The 21508-nt window shown below is 47.1% G+C and overlaps 1 protein-coding gene across 7 annotated transcripts in view; it reads left to right on the forward strand.

Annotated features, from left to right (window-relative positions):
- The window catches only part of ITPR1 (inositol 1,4,5-trisphosphate receptor type 1), a 171735-nt gene extending 156355 nt beyond the window's left edge, over window positions 1–15380 (forward strand). For all 7 annotated transcript variants that reach the window (XM_074879205.1, XM_074879206.1, XM_074879207.1 and 4 more), the window contains 2 exons: window positions 9025–9186; window positions 13979–15380. In XM_074879205.1, the coding sequence (XP_074735306.1) occupies window positions 9025–9186; window positions 13979–14065 (249 nt within the window). In that variant the 3' untranslated portion in view covers window positions 14066–15380. The remainder of the gene's footprint in view (window positions 1–9024; window positions 9187–13978) is intronic.
- The last annotated feature ends 6128 nt before the right edge of the window (window positions 15381–21508 follow it).

Below are 21508 nucleotides of genomic sequence, written 5' to 3' on the forward strand. Positions count from 1 at the left end.
AAACCATACTGTGATGACAGAATACACCTCAAATATGCTTCACCTTTGCTCTGACTCCCAACAGAGTATCTTTAGAAAACTCTTGGATTTATGCTTTTTGGCAATAGTAAAAAAAAAAAAAAAAAAAAAAAAAATTTAAAAAATTTGACTCTGCCATTTAGTATTTGTGAGTAGTTCCAACACCACAGAACATTAAAAAAAAAACCAAAAAAAAAACCACAAACCCAAAAACATGGATTTAGGACACTAAAATTACATCCACCATCAGCTTGTGAGTTCCATCCAGTGCTGCTTGTACAGTGCTTGAAAGATATTTTAAGCACTGTGGTATCAAAAGAATCCTGGACAATTTCACTTATGCCAGTTAGTGAATATTCAGAAGCTTTAAGAGTGATCTTGAATTTTGATGTTTTCTTGTCTAAAAATAATGTGTGTAGAAAGGCAATTTTGAGGATATCCACTGTACTGGAGATGGCAGAGCTGAATCTTGCCCATAGAAGTCATCTTGTAGCCTGTAGGAATCTGACCCAGCTTAAAAAAGTTGTAGCCTTGAAAATGAATTATTAACTCCAGTTCTTTAGCAAATTTTATATTTCTTCATAGATAGAAGCTCATCAAGTTAAAATGCAGTGTGCAGAAAGAAGTCAACGGTTCAACCTGAGAACAGAGTTTAAGGTTTAGAAGTATTGTGAACACAGTAAGCCTGATCAAAATAACCATTAAAAAACCCAGTGATCTGACAAAATCTGGTATGCTGTACTGATAGCACTGATTTGTACTTCCATAAGGTTTTTCTGATACAGCTATGGGTCTGTTAGTGCTTGTGATCTCAGGTTGGTTTTGCTCAAGCTCCCCTGAGTTTGCGGAGCCCAGTATGTTTGTGTCCCCCCACGCGGGAAGCGGGGCTGCAGTGGTCTTGTAGCTGTGAGTCCAGACTTTGGATAGAAGGCCTGAAATTCATCGCCAGCTTTTCTCCCTGTAAATAGGGATAATAATCACTTTCTTCAGTAAGGTGAGCGTGTGCCTGCTGTGATATATGATGTAAAACTTGGGATATCTTAAGAATCTTTGCTGGGAATCACTAGAGCAGTGCTAGGGGGGAAATTGCTAGGGGTTGCTGGTTCTGTTTGATGTAGAAGCTGAGCTTGCGTACACACCCGAGCTGCTGCCATGACTCATCTGCCATCCTGAGGTCCTCACCACCCCTGGTGAGCTTGATAACCTCATGGATTTCAGAAGATGGCATGCAGAAGCTTGGCGTGAAGCAGCTCACCTTTGAAATGCATTCTTGAGCCACCTCCTAATATCTGTTTAGTAGCATGCACATTATTGTAGGATGTGAGAAAACATCTAGTGCCAGAGATAGCCTTTAATTCTTGGTGTTTATAAAGCCCTTCTGGTGACCTAACTTCTGTTCATCCAGATAAATCACTGCAGATGTGCACTTAAGATAGTGAGGCTTCAAGATGGATCAATGTCTTTTGAAAAGTGTTTATCTGGAAGGTATGCTAATGGTGCTGCAGAGCTGGTAGCTCGGTGCCTCCTGTATTTCCCAGGAACAAAGGCACAGGGTTCAGCTGCTGTGTGGCTTTGTAGTCACCAGGGAAGATCAGGTGATGTCTGAATAATACCATATGTGTAGGAGGTGGGGGGATCCACTTATCGTGTTGGCCAGACATTGACATCCACACCCAAATGACTAATGTGAACTCCGTGCAACTCCCTCCAGATTAGTTCATTTAAATGTCTTATCTACCCATCCTGTCTTGAGAATTTCTTCTTAACTTTTCTGCGTTTGCCTGCAGTTGCTGTGGCAGCCTCACTAGCAGCAGCCCCATCAGTACAGCTGCCACTTGAGTCTTGGCAAAGGTCTGCTACAAACAGCTGTTTGCAGGCATTTAGAATATGTTAAAAAAAAAAAAAGAAAATCTTACTCTGAAGCTCGAAGCATAGAAAAACACATATACAGTTCAGTTTTCTGTGCATTCATGTTGTGCATGCAGCTGCAGTGTGCTGTCACTTGCATGGACAAGTATTTGCATGCACAGCTGGTGCACACCCTAACGTCAGGATTTGCATATACACCTTCACGTCAGCATTTGATCAGTGCAGGGAAGAGCCGCATGGCTGTGGGTGATTTTATGCATGCAGATGTGCATACTAAAAAATAAAGGCTTGTTTGGCAAAGTTTTTAGCACAAAGCTTCCTAACTAGCTCTTTCAGTTTCCACAGATTTTTAATCCAGTGTTACACCAAGCAGGATACATGTCATTAACGTTTATTACAAAAGTGAGGTAGAGAGGTGTAAGGGTTTGCCCAGGCTCACATGCCAGATCGAGAGTGCTGAGTCCTGAATCTTTAACTGGATTGTGTTGTCATTTGAAAATGAACCATTTATAAATACGAGTGATGGTGCAGATATCCTTGAAGGAATTTGGAAGTGCCCTAATTAACCTCTTCATACAAAACTGGAGATTTAAATGTACTATTGGGCTTTTCTTTTTGTCTTGAGCTGTGTGCTCTTGGGAAGTATTTCTTATTACTGTTTTGAGTGTCCAGTGTAGCCTGTAACTTCTGCCAAGACGCAGCCTCCTCAGCCTAAGGAAAGACAAGGTTTCATCAATTGCAGGCTTTTAAAATTACATTCTTCCAGAAGTGCAAGTTTGACTTGAAACCTCTCCTCAGAAGTTAAACACCCAGCCATGATTATTGCTGGGCTCTGAATGTCAGCAGGAGTGTGTGATTCACAGCCTGCACAAGGCTCACGTGATGCTGGCTTTGAAGGGTTACTGTGTCCCCAGGCCCTTCATCGGGTGTAACTTGGTTGGAGATGGCCAAGGCTGGATCAGAACTGCAGCACCTGTAGGAATAACAAGGGGCAGACCAAATGCTTCAAAGCTGAAGCATTTCAAAAGGGGCTTAATGATTCCAGCATTGGTGAAAGACGTGTATACAGCTGAAATCATAGTCTGAGAAAGTATTAGAAACTTAGTTACATGCATGTGTGATTTGTACTTGGAAATCCTGTACTTTAGGGTAACATTAAATAGAAAAGATTTATTGTGTCTGTACTTACCAAACCAACTGCAGATGCAGAAGAAAGCAGCCTGTACAACTAACTTGTTTGCAGTTGATCAGTTATAGATGAAGAAATGGGTTTCAGGGCTCCTGGTCGTGATGACGCAGGGTGCAGGCCAGGAGAGGAGGACTGAGGAGGTCAGGATCTGAACTGGAGCTGATGGTACCTAATTTGGTGGTATCTTCCAAACAAGCTGCATCTTGAGACACCTTGCCAGATTTAGCCAATATAATTACAGGGTTAATAAAAAATAGCAGAGGCATAGAAGAGTCAAGAGGTGTGGTTGGCAGAAGGCCCTTGGCTGCTGGAAACACTGTGTCACAGGCCCTGGGTCCGAGCTTTGCATTTAGATAGTGAAGCAACTTGTTCCACCCTTGAAATAGGTGTTAAGGTGCAAACCAGAAGCTGCACAGGGAGAAATGGTTGGTCAACCTCATCTTCCCCACACAGCAGCAGTATTAGTATGCTCTTACCTCCGGAGGTGTGCAAGCTGATGTGCCCTGCAGCGTGCTTCAGAAAAAAAACCTCCTCTTGCTGGCATTAACCTTATGTGGCCGCGTTCTTGGTTTTCCCTGATAAATCACCTGGGCAGGTGTCCGTGCTGGGAATACCGGGTTACATCCCCTCTGCCGAGTGAAAGGTTTCATTCTGGCTCAGCGTGTGGCAGAAAAAGGGCCTGGGCGGGTGAAAACAGAAGCAAAGGCTTCAGCCCAATTCTGTGTTAATGGTTTGTTTGCATAACGTGTTGGGGTTCGGGTGGATCCCAAAGCAGCTCGCAGGGTGGGTGCCGTGTCCTGGCTGCTGGGGCACTGCCAGCGCCCGCCTGGGAGGGACTGGGAAGGTTTCCAACTGGAAACCATCAAGAGTGACACGCCGGGGAAAATAAACCGCTCGGTCTGCAACACCGGCCAGGTAAAAAAGCCCCGTGGGGCTGTGTGTGCCGAGGAGGTGGCCCAGGGCTGGGGTGAGGTGGCCATCCCCTGAGTCAGCCCGTGACCCTGTGCAACAGGGTGCTCCGTGGGCCGCCTGAGCCGTGCCGGACGCGTTGTGCAAGAGGAGGTGGGCGACAGCAGCCATCGCCACCAGCAGCTGTTTGTTCAGCCTTTGCGTGCTTCATCATTTTGTCCTGCCCAGCGGATCGTGGTGTAACACGTCCTACTTAAAATGTAGAGCTAAACAGCCAGAAGTAGGTTGCTGTGGGGAAGCGGCATGGCCTTTCAGCAGGAGTAAGGAGATCGCCCTCAGGGTTTCCCACTGCGGCCTTCTGCCTCGGTCGCATCCAGCCGGGTGATGCTTGGTGGTGTAACTTCACCACTCGGCTCAAGTGAGTCACCCACAGCAGAGCTGTCACGGGGACGTACGGGGGGATCACTTCATCCAGGGACGCGGTCACCTCCCACCTTGGGAAATGGTGTCTGTTGTCCAGGCTCCCTGCCCTGCACCAGTGTAAAAGCCACTTAGGTATTTAATCTGTGGCGACAGTGAAAAAGGAGATGATTATACTGTTAACCTTATATCATCAGCCTCCTGTTTAAAGATATGGTGCGTCTGAGGATTTGAAAATCTTCTTAGTGTGGAGGGGGGATGCTGTCAAGTGCTGCTGCTTGTGGTGAGGGGAGAAGTGTGGCTTGGTGTGGAAGAAGTGATGGCGAGCCCTTTGCAGAAGGGAGAGAGAACCTGACATGGGGCTTTTTCCAGGAAGCACAAGAAAGAACCAAGAGGAGTTTCGTCTTGCCACAAACAAAAAAAAAAAATTTCAAAGCACTTCACAGAGCTGTTTATTAGCTGTATGGGTATGATTTTTCACAACAAATGACAGAAACTGAAATTCGCTGCTGCTGCTTTCTCCTACTAAATGATGGCTGCTGGGCAGTCTTCCGATAGCAGGCTATAGGGATTTATTTTGACGAGCACTGAATTAGCCCTTCAGCACCCCATAAATATTAGGCGCAGGGGTGGCTGAGTAAAGAGACCCAGAAGAGGAGCAGCGACTTGGGGTGGCCAGCAGTGAGGACGAGCCCTGGTCCCTGCCGTTAGCAGCCGCCTCCTGCCCGAGGAGCAGAGCTAATGCATCTCTTGGCACAGCTTGCGTTGAGGTTGCCTCAGAAACCTTTCTTAGAATAAACTCTTCGGCAGAAGCAGGGAGGAGCAGGCGCTTCTCAGAATGAATTGCATCTGCATCATGCAGCGCCGCTTCCTCTTTTTCAAATTTCCAATCGTGGACGGTCAGCATCGCCCCCATGTCTGAGATTTAATGATATTTGCTTTACAAGAGGGACTTTTCCAACTTTACCTAGAAAAGAGCTAACCCGAAACCCCAGCGCTTGTGGTTAGCCAGCTTCCGTCAGTGGCTTTAGTCAGTCAGTTCGTCTGTTGAAGCAGAGGAAGCTGCGACTGTGACGGGAAGAGGGAGCTGATGCAGCCCAGGATCCTGGTGCCTCCGCTTGCAGGAGGACCACAGCAGACAGTGCATAACTGTGTTGGTATGCGAGGTGCCAGCAGCCGGGGAGGGAGTGCGGCGGGACGAGGGACAGGCGGGGAAAAAAGGCATCAAAGGGCAGCCTTTCCCTTCACAGCTCACTTGGTGCCTCTAAAACCCTCCCAAACCCCCAGTGAAGGCTGCATCTTTAAAGGCGCCCTGGTGTTCAGTTAAAGTTCAGCAGAAACTAGATCATGACGATATAAATCTTTTATTCAGCCTCGCGCAGAAGCGCGCTGCAGAGGCAGCGCTGCTGGCAGGCGCAGGGCTGGGAGCCGGGCTGGCTGCTGCACACCAGCCCAGCGGGCTCGTCAGTGACTGACCTTTCTGCATTCCTCCTTATTTCCGTTTTCGCTATCTCTGCTTGAGGCATCATTATTTATTTATTTAAAAGAAAACACCCCCGCAACGCCTTCCCCTTCCGCCCCCTCCAGCAGCGCCAGGGCCGGGTGTTCGGGCAGAAATGTGCGTTTCAGCAGACTGGTCACATCCAGGTGCTCCAGCTTCAATGTGGTGCTGGTGGAGGTTGTAGCAACAGGCTGAAGGTTTCCCATGTGAAGCCAGAGCAAAGGGGTGCGGGACTGACTGTGCAGAGAGGAGGAGGAAGAGGTGTGCCCCTGCATGCTGGCAGCATCCCCACTGCCCCCTCCAGAGAGGTCCCAGCTCAGCGAGTTCACTGGTGCCCATTTTACCTGCACTGACACAGTTTTACCAGCACGTCTGTCCCCACAGCTCCTCACCTCAGGGTTTTTGCCCAGGCTGTTTGGACATCCCCTTATTTCTTACTGACTGGCAACTGGACACTTCCAGGTGTGAACTTTGGGTTTGACAATCTCCATGAAACCTGAGCAGGAGCAGGGGTTACGTTCAGCCCAGTGACAGGGTTGGCAAAGTGATGTTTATAGGTCTTTCCCTAAGCCTGGCCCTGCACAGAAAGTTTCCAGGTGCTCCTGTTAACTCTTTCACAGATGGATCAGGACTGAGCAGTTCCAGGCTCAAAAATGAGTCCTATTCTTACGGCTCAGAAGACAGGCCAGCAGGCCATGAGTCTTGTCTCCTCGCTTACCTTCTTTCTCAGCTTGTGTAGTTCACATGGAGCATTTTTGTTTTTAATCTTTCACCATTGCCATGAGAACTAGAGAGGCACTTGGCTTTCACTTGAAAAAACCAACAAAGATTTCCCATACTCGGGTGACTTGGAGAGCTGGGGCTTTCAGAAAGCCAGTGAGTGTGAAACTTGTGATGAGCCTGCAGAAGCCGTCAGTGCTAGTGCTTGCTGGTTTGATTTCACCATCAGAGACTGGCTGTCACCTTCCCTCCCTGCAGTGATCAAGTTGCAGCCTCTGCAGCAGCTACAGCGTTTGCTTATATTGCAAAGTAATGCCAGAAAATGTGTTGGGGTATTCAATAAAATGTTGCAGGTAGGGAAAGGTGTTTCCAGGTCCTGCTCCCCTCGTCCCCTTCATCCTTCACACGGATGGGGCTTGGGAGCACTCTGGGGATGGGCTTGGAAAACTCACCTCTTTGGGAGCAAGTAAAATAACAATATTTCTACAGCAAGTAAGGAGTGGGCAGGAGCGTCAGGGCTCTGCTGTTGCATCTGCCTAGAAACTTCAGGACATGGACCTGAGAGCCCAGGCAAACCTGCAAATATAAATTGCATTTTAGTCCAATTTACCTTGTCCTTGAAAACCTCTCGCCTGGAGGAGAGCAGGGAAGGGAATAGCAGTTGGTTTGGTTTATTTTCCCTGGGTGGGGGGGGGAAATACTTTGCGGGGGAGGTGCTGGACCTGAGCACAAGTGAGGAGCCTGCCCTCTCTTCCCTAACGACGGTTTTGCTACTGCTGGAAGAACACAGTGAAATCTTGCCTGTTGCTACTATTAAATCTTAATTGTGGGACTGTCATTTCCTAAAGTCCAAAATATTTTGGCACTTGTCTTGATAAAGGCATATTTTTTTGTACATATATTTTTTCTTTTATTAGCAGAAACCATCTGCCCTGTAAACAGAGATCAGGAGAAAAAAAGCCTTCCTGGCAGTTTTGCATCATGTGGGAATCCTGTGGTGCGCTGCATGGGAAAGGGCCTGCTTTCTGCCTTTAATCTCAGCAATAGTAAACTCCAGGCAGATCAGAAGCAACTAATTTAAGATGATGAGTCTTGGCATCACATCTGAATTGCAGAAAGGACGTGACTGTAACTCCCAGTGGAGGTGCACAGCCCTGATTTAAACAGGATGGATGCTCCTGGGAACGAGTGAGCATGGAGGGGGGGCAGAGAGATGGGGAGCAGGTTCGAGTTAGAGATTTAGGCAGGCAATGGCAAAAAGCCAAAGAGTTTGCAGTGCTGCAGAAATAAGCTGTAGGTTTGAGAGAGAGAGCCCAGCTAAGAGCCTGGCCTGCGAAGCGGGGCGTTCTTTGGTCGCTGTTAATCAGTGATGTTGATTGATCTTTGGTTTGGGACACTGTTAATCCAGTAACCTATTACTGCTTCATCTGGTCTGTTTATAACATTACCAGTTGTTGCAGTGTTACCTATGAGAGTGCACACACATCCTTACCTTATCCAGCGTTAGTTCAACTTCCCCTTCAGAGAGTCTCTCCAGCGTGGGAAGAGAAACGGAGTAGATAGGAAACCAGTTCAGTCTTGAAATTTAAGGTGTCAAGATGCGGTATGCACCCCTCCTCCTCTTTTGTGGCTTTCTATTCCGTTCCTGCTTTTATTTTTAATGTCACTGGCGTGTACGTGAGTGTATGTGTGAGCCTCTGCGTACATACTAATAAAACAGAGCATGTGTCCGCTGAAGTGCCTGACCTTAACTTAAACATGGAATATTAGAGAATTTGTATGCATGAACGAAAACTTAATTATAAGCAATTCATTGTAACTTAATCTGTCCCACATTTTAGCCTGAACTAGTCAGTCAGAATATGAATTTTTTCCTTTTTTCTTTTTCATTAAAAAGGAAGTATTTTCAACTATTTCCAAGTAGAACATAGTTTCTTTCCTTAGAAAGCACGGCCAAACTTTGCTTGACCAAAAAATCAAACCAGCTTTATCAGCAGAAAATCTTTAGCAAACAGAAATTAAAAGACTAAGGTGGCAGCAGATTTCTAGCACTGGAAAATGCTTGCCTAGACGTGAAATCCAGGCTGGTTTAATGTCCAGTGTTCATGTATTACACTGAAGTGTATCTGAAGAAGAAATGGCTGGGCAGAGTGAGTTGCTGGAAAGGAAAAGCCAACAATAAGCAGCCTTAATTTTCAGTAGTTACGTCTGAAGTGCCTTGTTGTCTCTAGCAGGCGATTTTGCAAACTTTGCAGTAAGATGTAGATGCAATTAAGTACAGAGCTTGTGTATCTGAGGAATGTCCCTGCGTGGCATTTAAGATCTGTCTGCACTCAGCCACTTGGGTGCAGGTTTTCATTTGGCAAACCCTAATTGTGAACTCGTGTCTGATTCTCAGGAGAGAAACCTGGACTGGTTCCCCCGGATGCGGGCCATGTCGCTTGTGAGCAGCGACTCGGAAGGAGAGCAGAACGAGCTGAGGAACTTGCAGGAGAAGTTGGAGTCCACTATGAAGCTTGTGACCAACCTCTCTGGCCAGCTGTCAGAGCTTAAAGATCAGGTAAGGGAGAGCTGGCTGTGAACAAAGCTGGTGTTTTACAGCTCCGTGGCTTCTGCAAACCCCATGAAGAAGTTTTTCTAAAGTAGTTCGTGTTTAGGAAAGAAGTGAACAAACAAAATGTCCTGAACCCTGTACCCCAGTTGACCTGCCTGGTGGCACTAACCAAACCAGTGTTGTCCAAAGTGGCACCTCCAGAAAGGGAAAACTTGCCTTAAAAAAATCAAAGCTGAAGTTAACTTCAGTCAGTCATCACTGGTGCAGGCACCCTCTATGTATAGGTGGTGGTGGTTGTTGTTGTTACAGATTTTAACCCTAAGACCGTAGCACGATCCTGTAAGTCAGAGGGTTTGATACTGATAGAAGTGCTGTGTTGCTGCACGGACCTCAAAACCCACCGAGAAACTCGAGAAATACTTGAGTGGTTAGCTTGCCCTGGCCTCCTCCGTGCTATCGCTGCGCTGATAATGCAGATACAATTTGGCTGCTATCACGCTTTCAACTGCAGCACAGAAAGACATACCCACAGAAATGTTTTGCATTGCAGCATGTCTTGCTGCTGCTTAGCACATGAAGGCTGCATCAACCTCTGAGTATTTTTTCGGTGCACCAGTTTTTCTGCAGTGAGAGTTTGAGGACGTGTGTTTAACTTTTGGTTTGGCTTGAGGGGATCGTGGGGAGTGTTCCCAGGCCAAACCCAGTGATGGCTTTGTGAAAGCCACAGAGGCAGCGGGCCTTTATTCCCTGTTGTCCATAGGGATTACAGCCTAACTGGAAGTAAAAGGGAAAATGCTGTTGCCTGCCCTGGTGAGAGCTGTCTGTGGCAGCAAAATGACTAGCTGCTTATCTTTATGGATTAATAACCTGAGCCAGATGGTTCAATTACTTAAGTTTATATAGATATCGGCACCGGATAAAATGAATTGCAGACTTGCACACGATGGTATCCCAGGGCAGTCGATGGAATCGCACAGGGCAGAAATGGCCAACAGATTTGGTTTGTTATCTTCTCAGATGCGATCTGCCTACCATAGCGCAGTTGGCACGACTCTCTCCAATACTAATCCGATTCCTGCTTCCCATCTCTGCTCCGGGTTGGCCAGGTCTCTCTGTAAGCCGGTTATCTTCATGGAGACGTGAGTCTCTGGAAGCCGGTATTGACTGAGATCCCGGCTCCCTGCCTTCCGATCACGCTCTGCATTTCTGATGGAGCTGGGCCCTTTTACCCGACACCCCATGGAGCACAAGGAAGGGATTAATGTGTGGGATTAGGAGCAGCAAACCTTGCTGCTCTTGGCTGTAATTAGTTTTCAGCCACTGTGCCATGGACCCCCTTGCCCTAGTTGGTTTTGTGGATGGAGGATAGAGGCAGTTGCTCTTTTGTCTGTGTTTTAATACTTGCTGGGTAGTGGTTTTGCTGTTTTGCCTGGAAACAATTATCTTGAAACATGTGTCTTACGTCTTCTTGTTGAAGAGTCTGACTCAAAGCGGTCTGCAGTCACCAGGAGTCTTTCCATCAGTCGCAGCCAGCTCTGGATCAGGATGCATTTATTTCTGAAGCTTGCAGCTCTTGGCTGACCAAGCACTAAAAACCCTTCTCGCTCTTTGTGAAAATAAGAATGAAGGATTTAGCTTTTAGAGAGCTATTTGACTGTAAAAGCAAAAGAGGAAACCAGCTTCATTAATGTTGCGATAGCTTTTAGGAATTCCCCTAAGTACCATTATTGAGAGCCCTGCTTAAGTTGCAGGATGCTCCAATTATGTGACAAAACCAGTATATCCCTCCTTCTGATCAAGAACTGTCTCCAGGAAAAGGAACTAACTCAGGGAACTTTTATTTGTACTTATCTTCTTGTAATTAAATAAAGGGAAAACCTCTCATTCATTTGCTCTTCAAGCTCGTTGGGGTTCTGGAGACTGTAATTGTTAGAAACTGAAATCCGGCATGCCTGGGCATGCTTTCACAAACAAGTGAACCAAGAGCCATTAAAATCTTGATCACTTTAATTCTGTGCGAAAAGATGACAACATAATTGTCTGCAATAGCAGGGGATTAGATGTAATCATCCAGAAGTCCTTCCCAGCGCCGTCCTCTGATGTCCAGGAGTGTGAGGCGTCTCTAACAGACGCTGGCTTCTCGCTCAGGACGGGACCCCTGTCGCCGCCAGCGTGCCTCGTTGCTGGAGCCGCTGCTCAGGTTGGCTTTATCGGCGCGGGCTGGCAAGCAGCCTGTGCCCGGGGGTGCGTGCCCGGTCGGTATCGTGCTCCTGCGCTTCGCACGTGCCCTGCTCCTGTTCCCGGAGTTAACTCCAACTCACACGTAACCTTTGGAGCTAGGCAGCCCGCGTCTGGGCAGTTACATACGATTATCAGAGAGGCCAGCTTGACTCAGATGAACTTCAGGCCCCTCGGTTTCGTTTTTCAATCCTGTCAGCATTATTCCAGTGGCTGACAGCTCCCCTGCAACACGCTGTGCGTAGCTTTGATTGCCTTTTAGGCCCAGGTGTACAGTCACTGCGGCTGTAAAGCTTTTGCAAGAGATTCACTCTCCAGGTAAATGTGATAGAGATTAAAGTTGCTCTATCTTGCAGCCCTGTGCCCTCCAGACAAACGTTACGCATCTTGCAGGATTAATAATGTTCTGCATCAACATTGCAATCGCATTTCTCTCTCTGCTTTACACTCGGTTGCTTTATTCTTCCCTTTTTTTAAAAGGCACATCTTCTGTGTACACCTGCGTCAGGGTGCACCATCCCTTTTTCTACACAGCATGAAAAATAACCATTACAGTCCCTTTTCACTGATCTTTTTTTTCTTTCCATTTTTATTTCATTTGTCCTCTGAATCAGTTTATTGGCTGTGTGAAATCATGGCTCTTAGTTTGCTCAGTGAAACTAATTAGTGTAAATTTTAAAATGAAGTCCTCGTTGCCTCTTTGCATTTCCAACTTGTAGGTTATCTTAGAAGCAGTTTAAAAAAAGTCCCAGCTGGTTCAGCAGGGGAGTAGTCTGTGTGTGTGTCTGAGACTGGAGAGTGATGGGAAGGCCCCTCTCCTCCTGCTCCCATTTGCCTGTGAAGCGTTACAAGCCTTTTGTGAAAACAGACTTCCAGAAGTGTGGCACAGAGGACTGGGAGGTGTGACCCGTCCTCGTGAGGCTGCGGTCATCTTCCTGGAAAGGTACAATAACAGTTCTGCCTCCCTTGGGTCAGCCGATGAGCAAGGCACTGGGCTGCAGTTGAGTTTAATTATGGTTTCAAGAGGAATTACCGTATTTCAGTCCTTTCCCCAGTGGTTAAACGAGTGTAATTATACCCAGCTAGCCTGAGCAGAAGCAGCAGTGTGCACAGTGCTGTACGGCCCACAGGACATGGAGGAGCCTTTTGGAGGTTGCCCAGAACTGCCTGTTCTGACCAATTCCTTTTCCCACAATGAACTCCAGACCTAGGGTAAGCCACCAGCCAGCTGCCCCACCGTGCCAGGTACCCCGTGCCAGAGATGGGAAGGCTCTTCATCACCAGAACTGGAGTCTTTAGACAAATGTGTTCAAGTGCATAGACCAACACATTCAAGTGTGTGCTACAAATAAATTGAATGTGCAAATGTGCTGTCTCCCTTCTCCTGGAGTTACTTCCATAATCCTAATTGGCTGACATTTGGGATTAAAATACCTGAAAATTGAAAAAATTAAATGGTTGTGGATGGAGATGTTCCAGGACAAGCCTTGTAGGGAACTCCGTGAATTCTCATAAAGAAAAATACTCTAAATTGTATCTTATGCTTGAATGAAAGATGACTTTTCGGGGTGAATGCACCTTCAGGACAGGTTTTCCGGCGCACGGGCGTGTATTTTGCACGTTGTGGGGGCTCTCGGTAGAGCCCGGGTGCCCAAGGAGCAGTGTTGGGCTCCCCTTGCCTTGGCGGTCCGGGGCGAAGGGCTGCCCTGGCATCCTCCTCGGCACGGCTGCTGCGAGCCACCCCCCACATCGGCTCCTCCGAAGCTGAGATGTGGTCATGGAGGGAGCATGGGGAGCGCCTGCTGTGATCCAGCTGTTGGCTGCCAGAGACCCTGCCCACACCAGAGTTGGTCCCTGCGTGGCATGTCGGCTTATGCCAGTTGTCAGAAACCTCCCAAGGTTTGAAAAAAAGGGTGTGGAGAACTGGATTGTGGCCATTTTTCAATGTCAGTAATAAAAAATGACAATCCATTTTCAGGTTGTGGTTGCACTAATTGGGAGGAATGGTATTTTATTTGATGGGAAGTACTGCCAGAGGTTTGGCTGTCTGGCAGTGAGGTGGTTAACCTTGTGTCTTGGCTTTTGGCAGATGGAAAGGGATGTTGGCTCACTCCTGCTGAGAGCGGGAGCGCTCGAGTCTATTCCAGCAAAGACAAGGGTATTCCCAGGCTGACTTGAGGGCTCGCCCCTTTTTTCTGTCCTCTGCGTCTCGTCTGCCTTGAACGTTGGACCAGTGACAAAGAATTTCTGACAGGGGAGGTTCCTGCGAGCTGCTCTCTGCACTAATTCGCCCTGCCCACCTGGCTCTCCCAAGCAATTTTCTTGCAAAACAGTAGTCAGCCTCCCGAGCAAGTTCATGGACGTCCCCAATCAGTGCACGAGACGGGGCTGCAGTTGCCTCTCTCATCTATTAGCGCTTGGCACAGCGGACAGAGGAGCATTATGTGTAGAAAATGGGTTTCAGAGTAAACGCTAACCACAACAGGCAGCACTGGGTCCTTCAGTGAGCTGACACACAGGAAGCGTCTAGGCCTAATGAGCAAACTTTTTAATTTTCCAGATGACGGAGCAGAGGAAGCAGAAACAGCGCATCGGTCTCCTAGGACACCCTCCGCCCATGAATGTGAACCCGCAGCAACCGGCATAAGTCAGAAGGGTCACTTACCCCTCTCGCAACAGCGCCAGTAACGCTCCCCCAGAGCTCAGATCCAACCACTGAGGCTGCTTCTGTGTACGTTCGGTTCATTTTGTAAATAACCTGTTTTTATACTATATGTATATGACTGCTACTATATAAAGTTTTGGGCATATGTATTGTAATTAGAACCGTTGGCACGGACAGAGGTTAAACTTTGTGCCAAAACTATCAAAATTGCCTTTTTCTTGGAAGGACTAAAGAGAGCACCTGAATTGCACTTGAAAAGAATATTTGACTATGTGACATGTATTTTGTATTTAAAAAAAAAATAGAATAGCTAGTATTTATGTTTTTATACAATTGTGCAATATGAATTATGCAATCACAATATATTTGTAACTCCTGAATGTCCTAAAGGGAGTGCACATCTTTGAATCTGGTGTATTAGTACAATGTAATAAATGGTATAAAATTACAGGTGTAAATGAGGCTGCTGCAAAATTGTGTAACTGGTGATTTTTCATACCCTTGGACATTTTTGTACCATGTGTGTAAATATCTTGCAATGCCATATCTGTTGCCTCTTCCTCCCAGAGAGAACACTGGGAATCCGTGAGCTGTTAAATTGGTATCAATTAAAGCAAAACATTACTTTGAAGCTTCCAAATGAGGAAAGCAGGAGGTATTTTTCAAGTGACTTCTTCAAAGTACTGAGGCTAGAAGAGCTCAGATACCAGGTTTTTTAAATGCTAAGATTTCTTAAAGGGAACTTTTTATGCAAAATGAAGTTTGGGATGAGGATGCGCTCCTGGTGAGTCGGTGCAGTCTCCTACAGGCATTTCGTGCCACGACACCTAAAACCTCTCACGAGGCTGTCCGGGCTTTGCATTCTCAGAGTGTAGGATCCTTTCCTTTTTTTTTTTTTTTTTTGTTAAGAGACCTATGTGCCTGCTACAGCTGTAGCAAACAGGCATTGCACCGATTGTCCCATTAGGACTGTAGCTGAGCACTGACATGTGTAATGCTTGTGAGAGAGCCACTGGTTTGAGGTTGGTCTGTCCCACCCGTCCTCTCTCTCTCCCCCTCCATTCGGTCACTTTCTTTGGTTTCTGATTCTAGCGAGTATGAAAGGAAACTTGGTTTGTTGTTTTTTTTTCTCCAATCCATTGCATAGTTTTATACATGGACCTCATTTTACAGAAGCTAACTTCTCTGCAATACTGTCTACAAAAAAAGGAAAAAAAAAAAAGCTACAGAGCTATGAAAATTTGTAAATGCATAAATATAGGTATTTAAATAAATGATGCAAAATACTCTACAGTCAGAGGCTGCTGGTGGTTTGTCTCTCTGCTCCAAGGGGGTGTGGGGGTGTGTTTGCTGCTGTGCTTGCCCACGCACCCTGGAAAGCAGAGTTGCAGGTAAGGACAGTGCTTTTCCCCCCTCCAAGAGCACGAGGGGCAGAAGCTGGTCTTTTAATACCAGAGCAAATCCTTTCTCCTCTGGCAGCGAGAGGCACTAGTGCCCCAGGAACCTTGCTGCAATCACTGTGATTTTGGGTACCACAGGGTCTTAAACTGATATTTTAGGCCTGTTGTCCTCAGACTGGAGTGAGTTGAAAAAAAAAAACAGCCCACTCCAGCTCCCAAGTATCATGTGCGCAGGAGTGTATTTGATTAAGATGTAGCAGGAACTACCTGGTACAATTAATCATCTTTAATCTGGTAAGTGCGCACAACTGTCTGAAAAGGGTGCGTCTCCCCGCCACAGGTCATCACCAAACGTCAAAGCGAGCGCAGCCAAGGGGCGAGGGAGGGAGGGAAGGCAGCCTGACCCGCAGGCTCCCAGTCAGAGATTCACTGCTGAGACTGTGACTTCTTAATCCCGTGTACTTTCCATACATATCCTGGTAAATCTGTCTTCCTCCCCTCTGCAGCAAGGTGTATGCAGAGGGAGCGTGATGGATGCGACAGCCATCGGCGTTGTGCAATGAAGGAGCAGGATTTCATTTTCTCTGAGCGGCAGAGACATGTATCTGACTCACTTCTTCCCTCCGTGCCATCCAGGGATAAGCAGACACACACAAATTTGTCAGGCTTCCCGGAATCTCCGCCAGTCAGGTGAGGGGGAGGAGGCTGCAGCGCAGCCTGGGAGGGCAGCTGCTTCAAGAGGGCATCCGTACAAATGCTCACCATTGCTTCATCTTTACCTTAAAAAGGCAAAAACACCAGGCACTTCAGCAAAAGCACAAACCCCGGCCTGCGCAGTGATCCGTGTGGAAATCAGCTGTGTAAAAATCAGGTGTTTTCACGTGTGGTTGTCCTTTCCCAGGAGATAAGGGGAGATGCAAAAAGCGGTGGTTGGTTTTCTGTCCCTCTGGTACAGCTGCAGCACGGCGACTGAAGCGAAGCACAAACTCTGCCCTGAGAGCAGCACTGAGCTGCAGCACGGGGCGGGTGCGTTGGCTTTGGGGGGGGCTGGGTGACCCAGCTGTATCAGCTCCTGCTCACCAGAAACAGCCTATTGCCATCTTCCTCCCCTCCATCAACAAAGAGGTCATCCATTTCTGCCAATTCATTATTGCAATGAACTTTCATGCATAACCATCACCCATTTTTACAGGTTTTTTTCTTGCACTATTTGGTTTTCAAGATTTCTTTGGATTTTTTTTCTTTCTGGTTTGCATCGTTCTGGATGCGCTGAACTCTGCCTGCCGTGGCCATGGCAGCGGAGGCAAGGAATGGAGAAAACCCTCTTCTGTCTGGCAGCAGTTTTGACCGCACAGCTTCCCAGGTTAATGACTGGGTAAGGGTTTTCCCATTTTGGAGCGAGATCTGGCACCTCATGACAACTCGCCATTGATCTCAAGGAAAAGCTGTGTGAGGGCTCTGTTTAATGCCACGCTTTGGGTATCCTTTTCCACAAAAGTTGAGTATCTCTTGCAATCACAAAAAGTTCACAATTTGTGGACTCTCAAGTGAAAAAAACCTTTCAAAACCTGAGATTAGAATCTGTAACAGTACCTTTAGTTTCTTTAGACCAAGACCTGGGAGGCTGAGCATCAACCCTGGAGCTGCTGAGAGGTTTTGCAGTTGTGTTTGTCAGGCTCACTGGAAATGAACTGAACACGGGGAATCCATCAGAAGCGCTGGGGTTGGTGTGTGCTGTTAATTGGCAGCTTCAAGGAACAAAGCCAGCACTTGCAGCGGCGCGGACAGGGTAAAGGAGCAGATGTTCAGAGAATCATCTAGGTTGGGAAAGACCTTGAAGATCATCCAGTCCAACCATTAACCTAGTACTGACGGTTCCCATCTACACCAGATCCCTCAGCGCTATGTCGATCCAACTCTTAAACACCTCCAGGGATGGGGACTCCACCACTGCCCTGGGCAGCCCATTCCAATGCCCAACAACCCCTTCTGGAAAGAAATACTTCCTAATATCCAGTCTGAACCTTCCCTGATGCAACTTGAGGCCATTCCCTCTTGTTCTATCGCTTATTACTTGGTTAAAGAGACTCATCCCCCCTCTCTGCAACCTCCTTTCAGGTAGTTGTAGAGGGCGATGAGGTCTCCCCTCAGCCTCCTTTTCTCCAGATTAAACAACCCCAGTTCCCTCAGCTGCTCCTCGTACGACATGTGCTCCAGACCCTGCACCAGCTTCATTGCCCTTCTCTGGACACGCTCGAGTAATTCAATGTCCTTTTTGTAGTGAGGGGCCCAAAACTGAACACAGTAATCGAGGTGCAGCCTCACCAGTGCCGAGTACAGGGGTAAGATCCCTTCCCTGTCCCTGCTGGCCACGCTATTTCTGATACAAGCCAGGATACCATTGGCCTTCTTGGCCACCTGGGCACACTGCTGGCTCATGTTCAGCCAGCTGTCAATCAACACCCCCAGGTCCCTCTCTGACTGGCAGCTCTGCAGCCACTTCTCCCCAAGCTTGTGGCGCTGCTGGGGGTTGTTGTTGATGTTCCTCTCAATAAGGACCCCACACGTGGCAGTGTCCAGGAGGAACTGGCTACTCTGTGCTCCAACGCTGACAGCCCAGCACTGGGCGTAGGGCAAGGGGAGCTGGTGAGACAGAACCCCTCTGGACCGGATATTGGGGTGACAGCGGGACCCCAGCGAGGGGGATGCTGCTGCGGAAGAGGGTAGCTTGCTCCTGGGTGTAGGGCAGGGCACAAATAGGTACAGAAGGTGCCTGCTTGGCTCCAACTGGTGCCCCTAAAGCCCTTCTGGAGGGTCTCTTGGTTTGGTCCCACCTTAAGAAAAAATGGTGTGGGCATGCTGGAGGAGGAAAGTAAGGATTTCTGGGTTTGGGAAAATCTTGTGAGGAACTAGGATTGTGTAGCCTGGAAAATGGGGAAGGTGGAAGAAAGGAAGGAAGATCTCCCCTGGGCTATCAGAGCGAAGGCAATGTTTGCTGGGGATGTAAGGAGTGCAACCCGCTCAGCTGAGCCCAGGAGGTTTAGGTCCGACACAGTGGGGAGCTTCTGGACTCTAAAAATGCTTCCCTGACATCCAATCAAATTAATGATTCAGTGACACTGACAGGTGGCAGTTAGCGTAAGGATTAGGTTGAAACTGGGGAGTTCCACCTGCCTTGCATGCACCTTCGTTTGGAATCAAATTTCTTTAGGCAGGACTGCTGTATGTTAAAGTTTGGGAAGACAATTATTTTGTCTTTTAAATAAGAACTTTCATTCAAGGTGAAAATGAAAGTGACCTTCCGAAGAGGAAGGAACAAAAAGAATCTACCAATTTTGCTAATAATGGAAAGTCCTAGAGGGGAAGGATCTCCGTGTATTCTTCAATTTGCATGAATGGCTGAGTCTGTGGATGAGAATTTTCTTCGCTAATGAAGCAGGTGACACGCTAATCAAGGCAATGCAAATAACTGCTCCGAAAGCACAGCCGTGGCGCCGCGGCCCCAAGACCACCACAATGGCAAATTCAAGCCTCGTCCTCAATTTTGCAGCAAATTGGCAGAGGGCAGGACAAAGGAGCCAGGATTACAGACTCAGTGCTCGCGGCAGGGACTCGCGATGGGGTGCGTGTGATGGATACCTCGTTACATAATGGGGTCTTGATTGATACCATGTTGGGAAAGTCATAATATAGTTCCATATAACAATTCAACTTCTCTCCCAGAATGGGAAATGCTCCTACACACATGCTTAATAGGGTTTTTTAAATTGCCCATTGTATTTCTGAACAAGAGAAACTTATTTGGAGTACTTTCCTTTTTACATCTCCAACATAAGCATCTGAAGACATTGCCATGCGTGTTCTTTGCACTCCTACAGCCCTGCTTGCTGTTCTTCCAGGCAGCTATACGATCGCCCAAAGCAAGGTGTTAACAGGATGCCCATGAAGTGAACCCATGCCAAAACATCCAAAATAAGTACTGCATCAGGTAGCTGCTGTGGCACGGGCCACAGACGGGCCGTAATCATGACTGATTAGGGTGGCTCCTTGTTTTAATTGGACACTACCTGGCTTTGAGCCAATGTGATCAGGTTCTGACGTGCCGCAATGGAAGTTCAGTCCTGAACTGTGAATTTCCTGGCCCTGAACAGTGTAGAGTGTCACCTTCACATTTAATGTGGTGCATTTACTTTTACAAACAGACTGACCCATGTTGCTAATCTTTGAACTTGGTCAGCACGAGATGTTGATATTTGGAGAAAATCAGTACAAATACTCCACCTCTGTAAAACTGTCATTTTAACTGAGTCATAAGGAGTAACTTCTGGAGAGATGCAGTACTTCTGTGTCCAATTTTTTATTTACTACCTTTCCAACCTTTTTTCAGACTAAACATGTTAATGAGATGAATGTCAAAGCCACCCACAAGTAAACTGAGTTGTCCCATCCAGTAGGCTAATGTTGATTTGTTTTTAGTAACTCGCGAGGATGCTGGAAAACCCCTATAAAGATTTCATTTTTAACAAAAAGTACCAAAAACTCCACCAGTTTTGCATCACAAAGTAGTGGTTAAAGTAAAGATTTGAGTAAAGCAGCATGTCTGTGGTTTTTGTGGGTGGATGCATCTCGGAATGACTATCAATCTGTCAGAGGGGAGATCTGCATGTCATCTCTGCATATGACAAGCAAAATCTGCAGTGACAAATATCTTTCCAGTACTCAGCTGCGTTGTGAGCCTCATACCCCTCCTGCCATCCATAATAGTGAAGTCTTGTCAGCACGTAGCGTATGAGCCCACTTTTTTTTTTTTTTTTTTAAACTGAGACAAACTGAGGAAGGAAAGACAAATATGGAGCAGTACTCTGAAGATGCAATCAAACCCCACTGCCAATGTGCTTAGTCATATAGAAATTCAACTCTGATATGCATACAGGAGATGCCACGCTGAATAGTTGTATTAGACCAGCTAGCCTACTTTTGGCATGCTCTCATGAGTTTTTGCGATGCTTCTCTGCTGCAGTTACGTGCGTGAGTGGGACGCTTGGAAACGAAATTATGTAAAAAAGATGAGAACAACTCTTGACCGAATCAAAGTAACTCTAAGGAAGTTTGAATATGGATGCAATTGGAATTGCACCTAAAAAAGTTCGCAGAAAGAAAACAGAAAATACTGCTTGATTTAGACCGTAACTGCTGATGGGAAAAGGCACAAAACCTACAGCGCTTTTGCTGAATGTGATGAGGCCACAGAGACAGTCCCCCAGCTGTGTGATGCCATTGCTGCAGCTTGGCTCTGCTGGCAGCTGGAGCTGCTTCTTCCCGCGCTCAGGTCTCCATGGGGAAAATGGAAGTGGTTTGAGGCAGTGCAATATGGGAAAAAGGTCTGAAATTTCAAAAATAATCACGAGATGGGAAAACCACACTGTGCCTAGCTGAAGTCACAATCCCAGGATGCATTGATGGTCTGTGTGAAAACAAGCTGACAGCTGGATAAATTGCCGCGAGGCAGGTGCTTCCCCAGGAGCAGCACGGGGCAGGAACAGCCTGACCCTCTGCAAGCCAGCCGTTCCATCCAGAAGAGCTGTCACACTTCAGATCCCAGCTTTCTCACCCGTTAGTCCTCAGCTGGCTGTTCTCACTCTGACAGTCCTTTTCTTTCTTTTTTTTTTTCCCCCCTTTCTCTTTGTTGTCTCATTTCGGGAATGACTTTGCAGCTCTCGCTTGCCCAGAGCCCTTCCACTGCCTGGAAATGGTACCCAGTCCTGAGGGAAAGGACAGCAGCAAAGCCTGTTCCTGGGGCCTATTGAGGAAACGGGTTTGTTTTCACTTTCCTTTTCTAGCGCTAAGTAAACACACAGAGCACCAAATCTGAAGGCAGCAAAGAGTGGAATTGCGTATCTGTTCCATGTGTTTCAATATGACTCTTAAAATAGTGGAGATGCTGTGTTATGATTTCCATTCCGCTTGTGTCCATAATACTGTTTTTACCCAACAGAGATGGAAACACAATCTGTTAAGTCTGTAA

This window comes from Strix uralensis, chromosome 10, assembly GCF_047716275.1.
Source record: "Strix uralensis isolate ZFMK-TIS-50842 chromosome 10, bStrUra1, whole genome shotgun sequence".
Lineage (NCBI taxonomy): Eukaryota > Metazoa > Chordata > Aves > Strigiformes > Strigidae > Strix > Strix uralensis.